Here is a 17,114-nt window from a genome sequence, read left to right as displayed (position 1 = left end):
AAGCCTCAGCACTACATGCACCAGGAGATCCCAGACAAGATCCAGCAGGAAGCACAGGGTTAAACCCTTTCTTGCACTCAGATTAAGTCATTTTTTCCCCAGTCATAAAACCGAGGGTGCGAGGGGTCAGCTTGTTCCCACCAGCAAATGTGGGTTCCTGGGGGCAGGTTCTGCTTACCGTCCAGGTACCCCAGCAGCAAGGGTATGGTGGTCTCCCAGCGCTGGCCCAGTGCAGGGTGGATGTTCTGATGCAGAACGTTCAGGAGACGCAGTGAGGCAGCCCCACGGCCATCACCCAGGTAGGGGCGACAGGACACAGCCTACAGGAGGAGAAGGGGCTGGCACAGGGTGGGCACATGGGCAGGGCAGTAGCCCACAACTCCCTAAGCACTTCTCAGGGAATGAGTACTGCACGCCCCCGTCTGCTTACCAGAAGTCGGGTGATGATGGCGTAGGGGGTCGGAAGGCTCACTGAAAATGAGGGGACATGTTCAACCCCAGTCAGGGCCTAAGAGAGAGGGCGCGAGGGGCTGCTCCTGTGCAGGAGATGGGGCATACCCACCATGAGCATCGTACTGGATGAGGAATGTATGGGGTGCTTCCTCCTGCCTTTTCTGAGCCAGGTGCACGAGGCTCCGGCAGAGTGGGGTCAGAGCACCAGTGAAGCGCACAGGGGTGAGGAACTCCAGCAGGTAAGGCCAGAGCACCTGAGGACAGCACTCTGGTCAGCAGGGTAGTCGCCCCGACCCTGCGACTCCCATCAGCCCAGGCCCAGAGTCAGAGGGGCTGCATACTCACATCGCTCATCCTGTCCACTGTGGTGCTGACCAGGTAGAGGGTGTTGATGCTAATGTCCCGCACACTGTCAGCTGTGAGGTCCTCGCTACTGTCAGGGGCTGGCCTGTGAGGCTAGGGGAAGGAAGAAGACAGGAGCATGGGGCCAGCAGCCACCACCACTCTCTTCCCCAGGGTTCCAGTCAGTGAGCTCGGCGTGGGGACAGATCCTGCCCGGTCATCATGACACATCCTAGTCTGGGAGGTGCTGAGCTAAGATGGGGCTAGAAAACAGCTCCTGGGCTTAGTTCTGGTCTTGGAAATAAAGTGTGAGCTCTTCCTGCAGGTTACGCCAGAAGTGAAGAGCCTGATCCCTGCTGTCTAAGAGCTGGCAGGGGGAAATGGGGACTTCGTGGAAAGCACTGGAGAAGAGCCACAGCACCAGGAGTGGAGAAGCCTGAGCAAGCTCACTGGGACTGGGAGCTTCCAGCTGAGAGTGACAACCGCGCTCTGCAACTTCACCAGCGTATCGCATACCATGTGAGGTCTCTAAGGCTGCGTACAAACAGCACAGCACAGGGCAAGTGGCAGAGCTGTAAGGACCAAAGGAGGCTGTCACCTCCATTCAGACAAACAAGCGCATATCAGGAAACAGGCATGTTTAGAGGGAGAGCAACAATTGCCAAAGCAAGCTCTACAATACACAGGACTTCATATCAAATACCCACAAGACTCTGAAAGCCGCAAGCCCACTAGGAGTCATCCCTGAGCACAGAGCCAGGGGTTAACTCTGAGCACCGTCAGGTGTGCCCCAGAACAAAACCAAGAAAGCCCAGAGAAGTGTCTGCTGCCCTCTTCTCCCATGAGCCTGCAGGTGAGAGGCCCAGCCCAGCACCAGGGGCCCCCTTAGCACATGCCTGCAGTACCCTACCTCCGGCTCAGGGGGCAGCGCACACTGCTGCACGATGTACTCGATCATCGTCTCACCTCCTGGCTGCTCCAAGTAGCCGTGGTGGGCCATGGCGCTGATCACCTGCACCACTGCCCGCTTCACCTACACAGAATGGCAGGTTAGGAAGTGTTCTTGCACAGGCCAGGAACCAGATAGGAGCGAAAGCTTGCTTCTCCCCAGCCTCCACTGTGCCTGTGATAAACCCCTCCCTGTACCCAGCCTCATCGCTGCACCTGCACCTACACCAGCACTTGTATTCTCACCTGCTCCCACATCTGGCAGCTGTACCTACACCTGCACACACACCTGAGCCTGTGCATGTGCTCATACCTGCACACATGCTTTACCTGCACACACCTTAATCTGTGCATGCACCCAAAATAGCACCTGTACCTGCACACATGCCTGTGCCCGTGCATAGGCTCATACCGGCACCTGTGCCGATTCCTGCCCACAGGCTTAAACCGTATATGTACTTCCCTGCACACACACCTGCATGGCCAGTCACTCACACTCTGCAGTCGCACTCAAACCTTACCTGTACCATCCTTGCACCTGTAACTTATACCTACAACCACACCTCTACATCGCACCACACCTGTACTCATACCTGCACAGCTCTGAGCCCAGGCGAGCTCTAAAGTAGGGGACCCTGTGCAATCTGAGCAAGGCATGTGGGGGGCTGTGGTGGCTGCAGATCACGGGTGCATCCTACCTTGCTGTTGGTATCCAGAAGAGGAAGCCTCATGGAGGAGAGAATAAAGGGTTTCTTCACCTCCATCTGGGGAGCTGCACAGAACAGAGCAGTCAGGCCATCAGTGACAGCCAGGTGCTGGGGCTGCAGGCTTAGAGTGGCTTCCCTCTCCCCAGGGGACAGATGCTTTTGTCACAAAGCACATGATCTGAAAGAGTGGGAAAACTGGCAGGTAAGGAAGAACTGAGTCAGGCAGACCGAGGCAGCCCTCTGGGGGCTTCCCCCACTCAGGGGCAGCAGCTTCATGCCCCCACACCGATGCACCTCTGGAGATCAGCTGAGCAGTCCTCTTGTCCCAGGGGAGCTGCAGTGGCTGCTCTGAAGGCCCCACTGAGAACCCAAGTCATGGCCCTCAGCCTCTCGAGGCACACAGAAAATGTGACAAAAGAGCCTGGAGCCCCAGAAGCCAGAACTGAGCCACCATGACACAACCCCATCTCAGTAGTACCTGAATGCAACTGAGACTGCCCAACACAGAGCAGGAGCCCTTCCTGGGTTTTTTATTATGAAACGACTTTAACTTCCTCTATTAGAAGTGAGTTTCATTTAAGCAAACATGAGGGAGAAAGAAATGTGTCTGAGGGCAGTAGTGATTGTATAGCAGGAAGAGTATTTACCATGCATGCGGCAGACCTGGATTTGATACCCAACACTCCATATGATCCCCTGAGCATGCCAGGAGTGATTCCAGAGTGCAGAGCCGGGAGTAACCCCTGAGCATCATCAGGTATAGCCCCCCACTTCCCAAAAAGGAAACGTGTCTGAGGAAAAATAGGTTTCTCTAGAAGGGAGAGAGCCAAGAACACCCCTCGTTGGCTAAAGGAATTTTACATCTCAAGTGGAAATGCCACCGACCCAGAATGGGGATGTACTTTTTATTTATTTACTTATTTAAGGTAAAAGTAAAGGCCCTCCTGTTGTTCATCGATTTGCTCGAGCGGGCCCAGTAACGTCTCCATTGGAGACTTTGTTGTTACTGTGTCTGGCATATCGAATACGTCACGGGGAGCTTGCCAGGCTCTGCCGTGCGGGCGAGATACTCTCGGTAGCTTGCCGGGCTCTCCGAGAGGGGCGGAGGAATCGAACTCGGGTCGGCCATGTTGGCCGCTTGTAAGGCAAACGCCCTACCGCTGTGCGTATTTAGGCTTTTTGGGTCAAACCAGGTGATGCTCAAGGGTTACTCCTGGCTCTGCACTCAGGAATTGCTCCTGGCAGTGCTCAGAGAACCATATGGAATGCCGGGGCTTGATCCTGGCTCAGTCGTGTGCAAGGCAACTGCCCTACTGCTATACTAATTGCTCCGACCCCAGAATTGTGCTTTTTTTTTTTTTTTTATTTTTTTGCTTTTTGGGTCACACCCAGAGATGCTCAGGGATTATTCCTCACAGTGCTTGGGGGACCCTATGGGATGTCAGGGATAGAACCCGGCTGTGTGCAAGACAAATGTCCTACCCTCTGTACTATCGCTCTGGCCTGCATTGTGCTTTCTTAAAGAGCCTTTTTACTGGAGTGAGGTGGCCCACCTGGCACTGTTCAGGGGGTCATATGCAATACCAGGGAGCACTGGAGACAGCTACATGCAAGCTAAGTTCCCCACTCCCACCCCTGGCCCTGTATAGTCTCTGGCTCTACCAGAGAATTCAGTTCCTGAGAGAACAGGGAACTAGCCTGGTGTCTCACAAATGGATAAAAAATGCACAGGCATCAAGTTGGCCCTGTCTCTGATTCTGCCCACCATAGGGAGGAAGCACCCCACCAGGTATTCTGATCCATCTACCAATAGCCAGTCAGGGGGACGGGCAGGGCAGCCCTGAGTTGCTGCTGGAAATCACCTCATCTTCTTCCCCTCATCTTCCAAGACCTGGAAGAGACATGCCCAGCACTTCCTCTCCATGAGATGGTCTCCCTAGAGCAGCAGAGGCTCCACTGTCCCCATTCTCCCCTGCCACACCCTGATTCTGGCCACATCCATGTCCATAGATGCTGAGAGCCAACGCTGACTGGCATAGGATGGGGTTGGCACACTTGTTCCCAGAAGGGCCAGATATAAGACATGTGACCTCCCAAGCACACGTGTCCACATCCTGCTGCTGGTCTTGCAGTCCCGAGGACAGCAGATTCGGTGGAGCTGTCTGGGCTCTGATCTATGCCACTTAACTGAGAGGAAGGCACTAGGTAGGAAACCTAAGGTGACTCAACCCTTCAGGGAAAACCTTTTGAACAGAGGCAACCTCCTACCAGACCCCATGGAGCCTCCACGCCAGCCTGCTCAACGAACCTGACTGAAGGAGGGGATCCCAAACCCTAGGAATTCCACCCCCCACCAGGGGCACTCACCAGCCGTATTAATGACATGCCTCAGGACTTGAAGGGTACCCACACGGGCCCTCTCATTGTTTGAGTCCAGCTTGGGCAGCAGGAAGGCCAATAAACGGTCAGGTGAGCAGCAGGCTGTAAGCAACGTGTAAAGGAACTGTGACCATCTGCTTGCGGGCACCTCCAGACCCCAAGACCAAGTGGAATAGGCCTGGACTTTAGCCTGGCCAGGTGTTAGCCAAAGATAGGTCCAGGCAGAGGCCCCCACTACCCAGAGCTGAGTCCCATGAACCCCGGGGGAAGGTGCAGGAGCATGGGTGCCCTGGGACTGAGGCAGAGGTCCCCACCATCCACAGCTGCCACTCATGACACTCCAAAGTGGGAGTGCAGGCACATGGGTGCCTAGCCCCAAGCTGTCTCGTACCTAACACAGTGAGGCAGCGTAGCACCTCCTTCTGGTTGCTCATCACCAGGGGACTGGAGGACTCCACAGGCACACATATCTGCTCCAGGATAGATGAGAGGTTACCGAGAGGCCCTCTGCCAGTCCACTCCCAAGGATACTGGGCCCCAGATTCCACCTGGCCACAACATCCACACAGGCACCTACAAGAGGGGCCACTCCTGGCCTGGCCTCAGGGCTGCATGGAGGCACTCTGTAGCTGCCAAGGTCCAGGACTTCAGGCACCCTAATGGAGACAACGCCCATGCACAGAGCACATCTACACAAAGAGCCTGGACACATGCCCCTACACACATGCATGCAGACACAGTGCATAAATGCCCACTCATAAGCACAGACAATGCACACATAGATATAACAGCTTGACGCCATACAATGCACAAACGCACAAGCAGACACACAGAAGCAAGCAGACACATGCTCAGTGCACACACATGTACACACAAGCATGCAAAGAGTGCACACATGCTCCTAAATGCTACTCAGACAAAAGCATGCAGACACTCAGTTAACACACACATGCACACACAGAGCATGCAGACACACACTCACTGAACACATAGGCTCCCCCCCCCAAATACACAAAAGACATAGTGCACACACGCTTCCACAGGCACACACAGAATCATGAAGACATGCACAGTGCACACACAAGCATGCAAACAGTGCGTGCATGCTCCTAAATGCTCCTACACAGAACCATGCAGAAACACACTCAGTTAACACACATATGCTCCTACATGCACATAATAGAAGCATAGACAGAATGTACACACTTTTCGTCACACAGAAGCATGCAGACACTTAGTGCACACATGTCCCCACATGCTCACACCCAGAAGCATACATTCACAGTGAACACACATGCTCCCACATGCTCACACGCAGAAGCATACACTCACAGTGAAAACACATGCTCTCACATGCACACAAGCATGCAGATACACATTCAGTGCACCCATATGCATGCGCAAGCATGCAGACACATACACAGTACATACATGCTCCCACACACATACACATGCATGCAGACACATACTTAGTGCACACCCACTCCCATATGCACTCACAGAAGCATATAGACACACAGTGCATACATTTGCTCCCATATACTTCCACATTCACAAGTAGCATGCAAATATACACATATATTCCCACATAGAAGCATGCAAATACTTACTCTCACACACACATATACAAGCATGCAGACACACAGTGCATACATTCACTCCCACATACAAAGCAGCATGGAGAAGCATGGAGACAGTACACACACACATGCTCTCACACGAACACACAAACATGCAGACACAGTGCTCACACACACTCCCACACAAGCATGCAGACACACAGTGCACACATACACTCTCACATGCACATGCAGACACAGTACACTTTCTCCCACATGCACACAGAAGCATGAAGACACACTCCCCATACACAAGCCCACATACACGCACAGAAGCATGCAGACATACAGTGCACACAAGCTCCCACATGCATACACAGAAGCATGAAGACACACAGCATACACATGCTCCCACATGCACACATAGAAGCATATACACAGTGCACACACATGCACACACAGAAGCATGAGGATATAGTGCACACACATGTTCCCACATGCACACATAGAAGCATACACACAGCATACACATATGCTCCCATAGGTACAGAAGCATGCAGTGTACACATATACCTCCATGTCTCACACCCACAGTGCACACAATGTTCCCACAGATACACAGAAGCATGAAGACACTCACAATGCACATATGTGCTCACACACACAGAAGCATGAAGACAGTGTACACACACAAAGAAACATGCAGGCACATGCACAGTGCACACATGCTCCACCATACTCCCACATGCACACATAGTATTCAGACACACACATGCTGACAAATGCACACCCAGAAGTACGCACAGTGCACAAACAGAAGCATGAAGACACGAACAGTGCACATATGAGTACTGCTGGCTCTCACACACACACTCACTGTTGGCTCTCAAACCTCCAAGGAAGAGTTGAAAATCCTGCCTCCTTTCACCCCTGCCCCTGTCTCCAGCAACCAGAACAAGTTCTTAAAGACACACTGTCAGGGAATATGCTAGAAAATGCTCATCAGTCTTCAGGGTGAGAAAACCAAGACACCTGAGTCTATCCATTCAGTGCCACTGCTTTAATCAAGGCGAGCTTCTGCAGTGCTGGGAAACCAGTCTGGAGCAAGTGTGTCACACCTGTGCCTCTGGCCCCAGCAGCACTGTGTCCTAGTGTCAGTGTGATGAGGACTGAGGAGTCAGGGTAGAATCTGCCATACTGGGAATTGGAGGGATTTGCAAACCATCCTCTCACTTCTGGAGCTTGCAGGCCCCCTCCCAAGCACACTGGTCATACAGGCCCCACAACTATGCTGGGGTGAATGCTGCACCCCAGATTCATGTTCTGACTTGACCCTCAGAACGTAACCTATTTTTCAGTGAGGACTTTGCAAATATGTAATTAGTTAAGATGGGGTTAGAGTAGAACAGAGACCCACAATACAGGGGTTTTGGTGCTCGCCTTGCATTCAACCAACCCAGGTTTGATCCCAAGCACCACATAGGGTCCCTCGAGCACAAGGAATGATCCCTAAACAAAAAGCCAGGAGTAAGACCTGTGCACCAACATGTGTGGCCTAACACCCACTTCTCCCTGCAAAAAGATTTCATTGTATTGGTACAGGGCTAGTTATGGAAAGTCTTTGACTTTCTTTGCTGGTTCATTCAAGCTCTCTGGCCCTCCTCCAGTCCTGATGTCCTCTACTCTCTCGAAGTCTGCCCGACTCTTGGTGGTCAGACTGCTCGCTGCTGGCCATGACACTGAGCAGAGCTCAGACTCTTCACTGCAGCCTCTCCCCTCCCAGACCAAGAGTACCAAGCACATAGCCTGGGAGCTTCCCTATCAAGGCTGGTCTCCAGTGACTCTGTGGGGCTAGGCGGCCCCCTACAGAGGGCACTGGCAAAGCTGTGGCCTTGGAGAACAAAACAGGGACTCCCCAATTGGCTGCTCTTCCAGAAACCACCGCCCACCTCCTCCTCTAGCTCTGTGCCTAGCTTCTCTCACAGAAAATTCTGCCAACCTGACTACCTGCTGCCAGGTGCCTCAGCATGCAACATGCTCCTAGAACGTGCATCCCAGGCCCGTACCTACCTGTGCATGCAGAGCGGCCAGGAGAGCGTCAAGCTGGACGTCCAATGTCCGGCTGCCTACACTCACAGCTGCCTCCAGGATCTGGCCCAGGCTCTGCTCGGGCAGAGGACAGCAGTCTAAGTCCACAAGTCAGGGCCCTTGGTCACACTGGACCATCAGGGAACCCAGGTGTAGAAGCCCTACCCCCACCTCTGGGGCTCAGAAGGGCTCCATGGCTCCTGTCCAGCTCCCCACCCACCATGCATCTGAAGCAGGGATGGGGGCTACGAGCACCGCACCTTGGACACATGGAAGGCCTCAGCGTGCTTCTTGTAGAGTGCCAGCACCCCGGGCAGGAGCTTAGGGAGCTGCTCCTCCAGCTTCTCACTGGGCAGCAGGAGGCTCATTGGCCCCAGGGCCTCCACCACAGCCAGCCGGAGCTGAGGAATAGAAATAACAGTTCATCCAGTCACACCGCAGCTCAATGTGAAGGCAGAGACAACCCACAGAAGACCAGGCCAGACAGGATGACATGACAGCTCTGGGGAAAGACCAGGACTTCCTAAACAGCTCAGGAGTGGCCATGGACAGGACAGCATCCAGACTAGGAGAGATACTGCATGGGTCATCACTTTCCACCCTCCAGCAAGCTGTGCTGGGGTACTCACAGTTCTGGGCTCTAGGGAACAAACTGTCTTGCTTCACGGTGGGAGCTGCCCAGGGCACCCCTCTGCCTGACCAACCAGGATGGGAGGCCTACAGAGATGGGATAGGGTGCACCAGGTAAGCCCAGGTGGTCGTACCTTAGCCTCGCGACTCGGCAGCCACTGGTAAAAGAGGACGTCGTAGGCGCTGGTGATGTCAGCAGCAAAGGCATCCTTCCTGACAGTGGGGTCTGGGGCCTGGTCCAGGTTGGCCAGGTACTCCAAGGTGCTCTCGCTGAAGCGCTGCAGAGCTAAGGCCCAAGGTATGAGCAGACAGGTTTATGGGATCCCCTTACTTTCCTTTGTAGCCTGCAGATCTCCTCCCAAGCACACTGGTCATACAGGACCCCATGTCTACATTGGGATGAATGCTGTGCCCCAGTTTCACGTTCTTACCTGACCCTCAGAATGTTACCTATTTTAAAACTGAGTCTTTGCAAATGCAATTTGTTAAGATGGGGTTAGAATAGGACAGAGACCCACAAACACATGAAAAAAATGTTCATCATCACTAATGATCAGGGAAATACAGGAAATAAAAATAAGTAGATATCACCTCACACCCAGTAGAGTGGCTTGTATCAATTTAAAAACAAACAAACAACAACAACCACCAAAAAAAAGTGGTTATTTTTCATTCTGACATACTGGTAAGAATGTGGTGAGAAAGGAACCCTCATTTCACTATTGGTGGAACTGTTGTCTGATTGAGACTCTAAGGGTAACAGTCCAGAGACTTCTAAAAGTACTAAAATTAAAAATTCCACAGGATCCACCAATGGCACTGCTAGATATCTAACCCCCCAAAACAAAAATACTAATCTGAAAGCTACACGTGTATCAGCGGTCACTGCAGTGCTATTCACAACAGCCAAGATCTGGAAGTTTTCCAAGTACTGACAACAGATGAAAGAATAAAAAAGCTGTGGTCAGGACCAGAGAGAGTACAAGAGGTGAGCCCTGTATGCAGCTGAATCAGTTTGAATCCTAGTATCACATAAGATCCTCCAAATCACCAACATGAGCAATCCCTGAACATAGTGCCAGGAATAATCCCTGAGCACCACCAGGTGGGGCCCAAAATCCAAAAAATGAAAAAAATAAAATGTGTCCGTGGGAGGAAAAAAAAAAAAGTGTTGGTGTAGGGGCTGAAGAGATTGTATAAGGGGTAAGGTTCCTGTCTTGCATATGGCCAACCCTGGTTTGATCTCTGCCACCATGTTCCCAGAGTACTAACCTCAAGGTCCTCAAACACCAATGGGTATGGTGCCAGAGATCCTGGGTACCCCTAGGGAGTACTGGGTAATCAAAGGCACAGCAGGGTCTGAGAGGCACCATATCCTGGGGTCCTTGCATTAAATGTCCAGCCCTGTTGGCCGAGAACCACTGAGAATAGTCTCCCTATCTCCTAAAATAGAAGTGGCCCACAACACTACTCAATTATAAGGAAAGATGAAGTATATGGATGGAACTTGAAGAGGTCAGGTTCCTTCTAAAATAAATTCAGAGAGAGACAAATAGCAGACCACACATGTGTCGTATATAAAAAGCAAGATAAGGGAATAGACAATGTCTGTCTTCCCATTGTTCATCGATTTGCTTGAGCGGACCCAGTAACATCTCCATTGTGAGACCTGTTGTTACTGTGTTTGGCATATTGAATACATCACATCACCTGGGTAGCTTGCCAGGCTCTGCCGTGCGGGCGAGATACTCTCAGTAGCTTGCCGGGCTCTCCGAGAGGGGCAGAGGAATCGAACTCGGGTCGGCCATGTTGGCTACGTGTAAGGCAAATGCCCTAATGCTGTGCTATCGTGCCAGCCCAGACAATGTCTACAAAACGTAAATTCTCAGGGGCCAGAGAGAGAGAGACTTCAGCAGGCCAAGCACACACATGCTATGCATGCAGGAGACCTGGGCCCAAACCCTGGCACTTCATATGGCAGAGATCAGGAGTAACGCCCCAAGTAAACAGCTGAGAGTAGTGTGGGCTAAAGACAAAAAAAAAAAATTGCAAACCTTCAGGCTCTGACCACAGAACTGAGGCTCCCAAAGGGGCACAGAATGTGTCTGGAAGGACTGTGGTGGAAGAATGCTGGAAGGGAGCTCAGTGCCTAAGACACCGTAAGTGGTGTCTTTACAAGATAAGACAGGCTGCGTGGTGGGCCCACAGGGGCAGACAGCACGGTGACATCAGCCAGAGCTAATGTCAGGGGCCTGCACTGGATCTGTGGTTGAAAGGTCCCAGTCTCAGCTTCTTTGTTCCTGCAGCCCCAGGGGATGGGTGCAGACAACACCTCCCCACCCCAAGGTGGGAAGCCCTGTCAGGTCAGTAATTTGTCAGTCCCTGCTAGAGCTCTGCTTTGCAGGCCTGCAGCCTAGGAGCCTCCATAAGGGGGCCCAGGCTGGGAGAGCAGGTTCAAGAGGCAGATCAGGAGAGAAGTGGGGCAGAGGGAGGAGAAGGGCGCTGAAGAATGAGGGCAGGGAGTAGGCTGTGGAGCATGGGAGCCCTCTCCAGGCATGGCTGTCTGGGCCATGATGTCTGGGCCAACATCAGGCCCAGGCTAGTGCTCTCTGCACCAACACCAGGGAAACACCCTTCCTGTGGGGAGTTTCCTAGCCCAAAGCACACCACCTGCACACTGCCTTCAAGCAGGCCTTTTGCAGGTGTTTTTAAGGCAATGGTGGATACTTTTTATGGCTCGAGCGGGCCCAGTAAGGTCTCCATTGGAGACTTTGTTGTTACTGTGTCTGGCATATCGAATACTCTCGGTAGCTTGCCGGGCTCTCCGAGAGGGGCGGAGGAATCGAACTCGGGTCGGCCATGTTGGCCGCTTGTAAGGCGAACGCCCTACCCACTGTGCTATCGCATCTTTTGATAAATTTATTTCATTTTTTTATAATAAGGGTCACTCCTAGCGGTGCTGAGGAAGAGGAGAAGTAGTCATGCAGTGCCTGAGACCTAGCCAGGGGCTTCACACTTGTGAAGCATATGCTCTACTGTTTAAGCTATAAAGTTATTAGCAGAGAGGGCTGGGATGGGCCACGTCTCCAACATTACAGGCTATTCCTGGTTCTGGGCTCAGGAGTCATGCCAGTGGTCCTTAGGGAACATTATGGCACCAAAGATAAAAGGGGCCAGCAATAGGCAAGGCAAGCATCTTGCTTCCTATACTATCTATCCAGCCTTCTTTAATTTTTTGTTTGGAGGAACTGTGGGGTTTGGGTCACACCAGCAGTGCTCAGGATCTATACCTGATTCTATCCTCTAGAGTAATCTTATGTGGTACCAGGGATTCAAACCAGAGTCACAGCCACTGCAATCACATAAAAGGCAAGTGCTTTGCCCCTGTACTATCTTTCTGCCCCCTCTTTAATCTTTGATGTCAAAGTCATCATTCTTTCCTCTGAGGAGTTGCACGTCCAGCCCCTCAATAATCACTCACAACTGGAACCTAAGGTGCCTCTTTCTCATTTCCCTGGCTACTGAGCATTCCATTTCTGATCAGCACAGGAGACACGGTTCTTCCACTTCCATCCGAACAGTGTGCTCCACGGGGCTGACCGATGCGCTGAGCCTGGCAGACCTGGAGAGCTCCTCCACCCGCCCCAGTCTAAGCAAACATCACTCCAGATGGCTGCCTTAAGCCAAGACAATGGCAGCTCATTCAGGTGGCCAAGGAGAGAGGGCTTCCAGAAGCTTCTGTGACCCAACCCTTTGAGAAAGCCCTACACTGGAGATTAGGAAGATCCTGCCCTCCTGGGGCCTCAGACAGTCCAGCCCCCTTGTTTCTCCTGCCCCACCGACGTCAGGGCTGTGGCCCTCCTGATATTGGGGGATACACTGGGGATGAAAATAAAGCAGTAGAATGAAGGTGGAGACCAGGGAGGCTCAGGCCCCCCAACCATAGGCAACATCTCCCCACCCCGAAAGGCACAGATGAGGGTACCGGTGCCACTGAGCAGCCTGGGGATAGCCTTAGCTTCTATGGGGAGGAGAGATGAGGCCTCAGTGTAGGTGGGGGGAAAGAGGGGTAAAACTGAGAAAGTCCTGCCTGCCCCTACATCCCCACAAATGCCACAGAGCGGTTACTATCTTACCACAGCAGAACACCACCCGCGTGGAGTCGTGCTTAGCCAGGCCCAGCATGGGCAGCAAGGCGCTCAGGATGGACGGCAGGAAGGGCACCATGCCAAACACTGCAAGAGGAGGTGTGTGACCAAGGCTCCACCCCTACATCATCCTCCACCCCACTGCAGAGGGTGTCCCAGCACTGCAGCCAGCCTTCCACCTACCATTCGAGATGGAGAGGTTGGCCAGAGTCTGCACCACAAAGCAGTGTGGCAGGACACCGGGTTGGAACTTGGGCAGCAGCTCTTCCATCACCTTGCCCACGAAGCGATGCCCCATGGCCACCAGCACACCACTGGCGGCCTGCTGCCAGTCACTCACCAGCTCCTATAGTCCACAACTGGGGTCGACACCCAGCCAACAGGAAAGGGATCCTGCCTCCACTATCCCAGGAGTGCCATATATGTCCTATCCCCTGGGCCAGGGAAGCCATACCCTGCTTTCTCTTGCAGAGATGAGGAATTTCCTTTTCATATCTGGAAATCATGGGGTGTCACTCCCTGCCCCGGGGGAAGTCATCATACAGGACCAAATGGCAGCAGGACACAAGCCATCTGGGGAGAATCATCCCTCCCCAGGCCATACCCAGGTACCTTCACCCTGGTCATCTCACTGGCAGCCAGGAGGATCACAGCCCTGGCCAGGTCCTTGTCCATTTCACCGATGTGACCTCTAACCACCATCTCCATAGCCTTTAGGATCATCGTCCGGTAGGGATGAGCCAGCTGAGGGCAAACACGAGGTAGGCAAAAAGTAAGTCTTGCTCCAGGGTTGTGAAGACACTGAATCTGGCATGGAGGGCAGGGCACTCATACCCACTGCCTGCCAGAGCACTCCACACCTCCAGGCCTTGGATGAGCCCATTGAGCAGTGACGCTGGGCCCTGCACACGGACAGTCTACTGGCCACAAATCCATGACCTGCTTACCCAGGACCCTGGCCACAATGGGGGTGCTCCTGTATCCAGGTCCTTTCAATGTAATAGAAACAAACCCACCCCGGACCCCCTCTTCAGCGACAGGCAGAAGAGTGGGGGCCAGCTGGCTACCCCTCGCCATAGCAGACAAAAGAGCACAGAAAAGGGGACCTGGTCTTGAGGGCATATCCAGCCAAGGAAGGGGCAAAAGCAGCCAGCACTACACAGAGCATGTCCTGGGAGGCTTCTCACTGGGCCAAAGTACTCTGAGAGAGATGTGGGTAGAGGCACTTCCTGAGCTGAGTTGCCAGAGCACAGCTCTTTCACCATCCACTTGGGGTACTGGCATCCTGGGGTCACTTCCTCCCACAGCAAAGAGGCCCAAACTTTCTCTCCCTCACCATTGCACCCTTAATCCAGCATCAAGGCATCACACAGAGAAGAGCCATTAACAGTGGCCTCCCCACTAGCCGCGAGGGACTGTACTCACACACAGGTACCCATTAGGGCCAGAGCAACAGTACAGCAGAAAAGGCACTTGCTTTGGTAGGGTTTGATCCCAGGCATCCTATATTGTTCCCCAAGCCTGTCAGAAGTGATCCCTGAGCACAGAGCCAGGGGTAAGCCCTGAGTACCAGTAGGTGTGGCCCACAACTAAAACCAAAGGTGCCTCTCAAGGCTTCCAGCAGGATGCGGGACAGGGGCTGCACACTGCAGAGGAACCTCCTTTACATGGTTTCAGCCAAACAAGATGGAAATTGGCCTCTGAGATGGTTAATGCCTTCTCCCATTCCCAAGGGCTCACCTACAGAAAAAAAAAAAAAAAGCACAGAAGCAAAGCCTGGGTAGCAGGACCCTGAGGAAGCAGAGCAGACACCTCCCCGAGCAGCACTGCGCACTGGCAGGGAAAGGCAATGGACCTCCCACAGCAGATCCCAGCGGATCCCCAGGTGCCTCTCAAGTGGATCCCCAGGTGCCGCCTACAACAGACCACAAGTGCCTCCCACAGCGAATCCCAGCAGATCCCCAAGTGCCTCCCATAGAGTTCTGCCCCCAGATACTCTCCCACGTAGTAGAGAATCAAGGCCTTCCTATGATACAACTTTGCCCCCAAGGAGCACTATCCACCCCCAGCTAGTGGATGAAGGATGGCACTGCTGGGCCTCAGAGTGGCTGTGGTCAACAGGTCAGACCCACCAGCCACACACAAGCTTGGCTTTTGTCCTGCACCTGCATGCTGTGGTGCAGGCAGGTACCCAGGGGACAAATACCTTCTCCCGTTGCCGTAGGTACTCCTCGCAGGCACGGAGAGTCTCCTCGGGCTGGGCTTCGCCCAGGGTGCACAGGGCACTGCATACCTGCTCCTGCACCATTGGGTCCTTGTCGGTGACGGCATCCAACAAGATAGTGGACAGTTCTGCAGCAACAGGGCCGGAGCACTTAGTACACAGCACTGAGCCTCATACTCACTCGTCTCTTCCTCTCATGGTGGCCAAGTGTCTGTCAGCTCTGAGAGTGCTCCTCAGCAGAGTGCTCTACATTGCGTCCCACAGGACCAGACTTCTCACCACATGCCCACTCCCAGAGTCACGCTGCCAGCATCCTCCCCATCTGTGTCCAAAGGTCCAAAGCCCTCAGAACCATCCTGAGAGACACAGTAGCTCAGGGGGACCATATGTGGTGCCGGGGATTGAACCCTGGTCAGCCACATGGAAGGCCGGCACCCTATCCACTGTCTCTCTCTGTGGTCCTGGCTGCACTCACTCTTCACGCAGGACTCAGTCATTGCTGGGTCTTGGCGTCCTCTGCCCATTCCACATTCACAACTTCTTCCCAAACCTGGAAGACGACACGCCTCACAGCCTCTGTTCGCAGGAGTCACTCTGTGCTGAACCTAGGTGCAAGGAAATTGTGGGGAGTGTGTCTGCTGAGTTCTGGCTGAGCTGCCCATGAAGGACAAAGGGATCAGTTCCTCCACCCCAGGTACCTGGCAGTCACAGTGGCCAGAAAACTTGTGCTACAGGTGAATCACGTGCCCTTGATGGGTTAAAGGCTGATCACTGGGGGTTGGTGGTCACGGGCCCTGGGAGCTTACAGGCTGATCAGAGGCCTTGATGATCACAGGCTCTTGGTGGTCACAGGCTGGTCACAGGCCTTGATGATCACGGGGCCTTGGTGATCACAGGCCTTGATGGCCAGGGCAGATTTGGTCACAGCATTACTTTGCTCTGAAAGAGAAGTCAGGAGTGAGGGCTGCTTCCTAGACAATCTGTGGGGCAAGGGGGTACAATGGGTAGGGCACTTGCCTTGCACACAGACAACCCAACCTCAATCTCTGGCATCCTGTATGGTTCCTCAGCACTGCCAGGACTATTTCCTGAGTGCAGAGCCAGGAGTTATCCCTTATCATCACCGGGTATGAACCCCAAACAAAATAAAAACAACAAAAAGTAAAGAGAGCAATGGAATGGTAAAAAACCCAGAAATAAAAACCAACAAGGAAGAAAGTGTTATATAAGAATAACAGGTAGGGCTGGAGCAATATCACAGCGGGTAGGGCGTTTGCCTTGCATGCAGCTGACCTAGGTTCGATTCCCAGCATCCCATATGGTCCCCCGAGCAACGCCAGGAGTAATTCCTGAGTGCATGAACCAGGAGTAACTCCTGTGTGAGTTGCCGGGTGTGACCCAAAAAAGAATAACAGGATTTTAAATCTTATAGACAGGTTTGTTCACAAATAGCATTTTAACACCTAGCTATTTAAAGAAAAAAAAAACAATTTTTCTCTGAATCTTTCCTTAAACTTAGAACATCTATTTTTTTTTTCTTTTTGGGTCCTACCCGACGATGCACAGGGGTTACTCCTGGCTTTGCACTCAGGAATTACTCCCAGCAGTGCTGGGGGACCATATGGGATGCGGAATC

At 52.9% G+C, this 17,114-nt stretch overlaps 1 protein-coding gene across 3 annotated transcripts in view; it reads right to left on the bottom strand.

Annotated features, from left to right (window-relative positions):
• The window catches only part of MROH1 (maestro heat like repeat family member 1), a 30,329-nt gene extending 14,269 nt beyond the window's left edge, over positions 1 to 16,060 (bottom strand). For 2 of the 3 annotated variants that reach the window (XM_056125108.1, XM_056125111.1), the window contains exons 1-16: positions 15,954 to 16,059; positions 15,461 to 15,606; positions 13,867 to 13,998; positions 13,438 to 13,600; positions 13,243 to 13,341; positions 9,241 to 9,392; positions 8,737 to 8,877; positions 8,459 to 8,551; positions 5,221 to 5,299; positions 4,818 to 4,931; positions 2,442 to 2,515; positions 1,706 to 1,828; positions 799 to 909; positions 563 to 707; positions 431 to 471; positions 179 to 320 (exon numbers count right to left, since the gene is read on the bottom strand). In XM_056125108.1, the coding sequence (XP_055981083.1) occupies positions 179 to 320; positions 431 to 471; positions 563 to 707; positions 799 to 909; positions 1,706 to 1,828; positions 2,442 to 2,515; positions 4,818 to 4,931; positions 5,221 to 5,299; positions 8,459 to 8,551; positions 8,737 to 8,877; positions 9,241 to 9,392; positions 13,243 to 13,341; positions 13,438 to 13,600; positions 13,867 to 13,998; positions 15,461 to 15,606; positions 15,954 to 16,002 (1,804 nt within the window). In that variant the 5' untranslated portion in view covers positions 16,003 to 16,059. Of the gene's footprint in view, positions 1 to 178; positions 321 to 430; positions 472 to 562; positions 708 to 798; positions 910 to 1,705; positions 1,829 to 2,441; positions 2,516 to 4,817; positions 4,932 to 5,220; positions 5,300 to 8,458; positions 8,552 to 8,736; positions 8,878 to 9,240; positions 9,393 to 13,242; positions 13,342 to 13,437; positions 13,601 to 13,866; positions 13,999 to 15,460; positions 15,607 to 15,953 lie in introns of all 3 variants that reach the window. The other variant, XM_056125110.1, reaches the window with a different exon arrangement.
• Positions 16,061 to 17,114: the final 1,054 nt, after the last annotated feature.

Source organism: Sorex fumeus, unplaced genomic scaffold, assembly GCF_029834395.1.
Source record: "Sorex fumeus unplaced genomic scaffold, SorFum_2.1 ptg000054l, whole genome shotgun sequence".
Taxonomy (NCBI): Eukaryota; Metazoa; Chordata; class Mammalia; order Eulipotyphla; family Soricidae; genus Sorex; species Sorex fumeus.
Note: the sequence above shows the minus strand (reverse complement) of the source record. Positions and strands in the feature narration are given on the sequence as shown.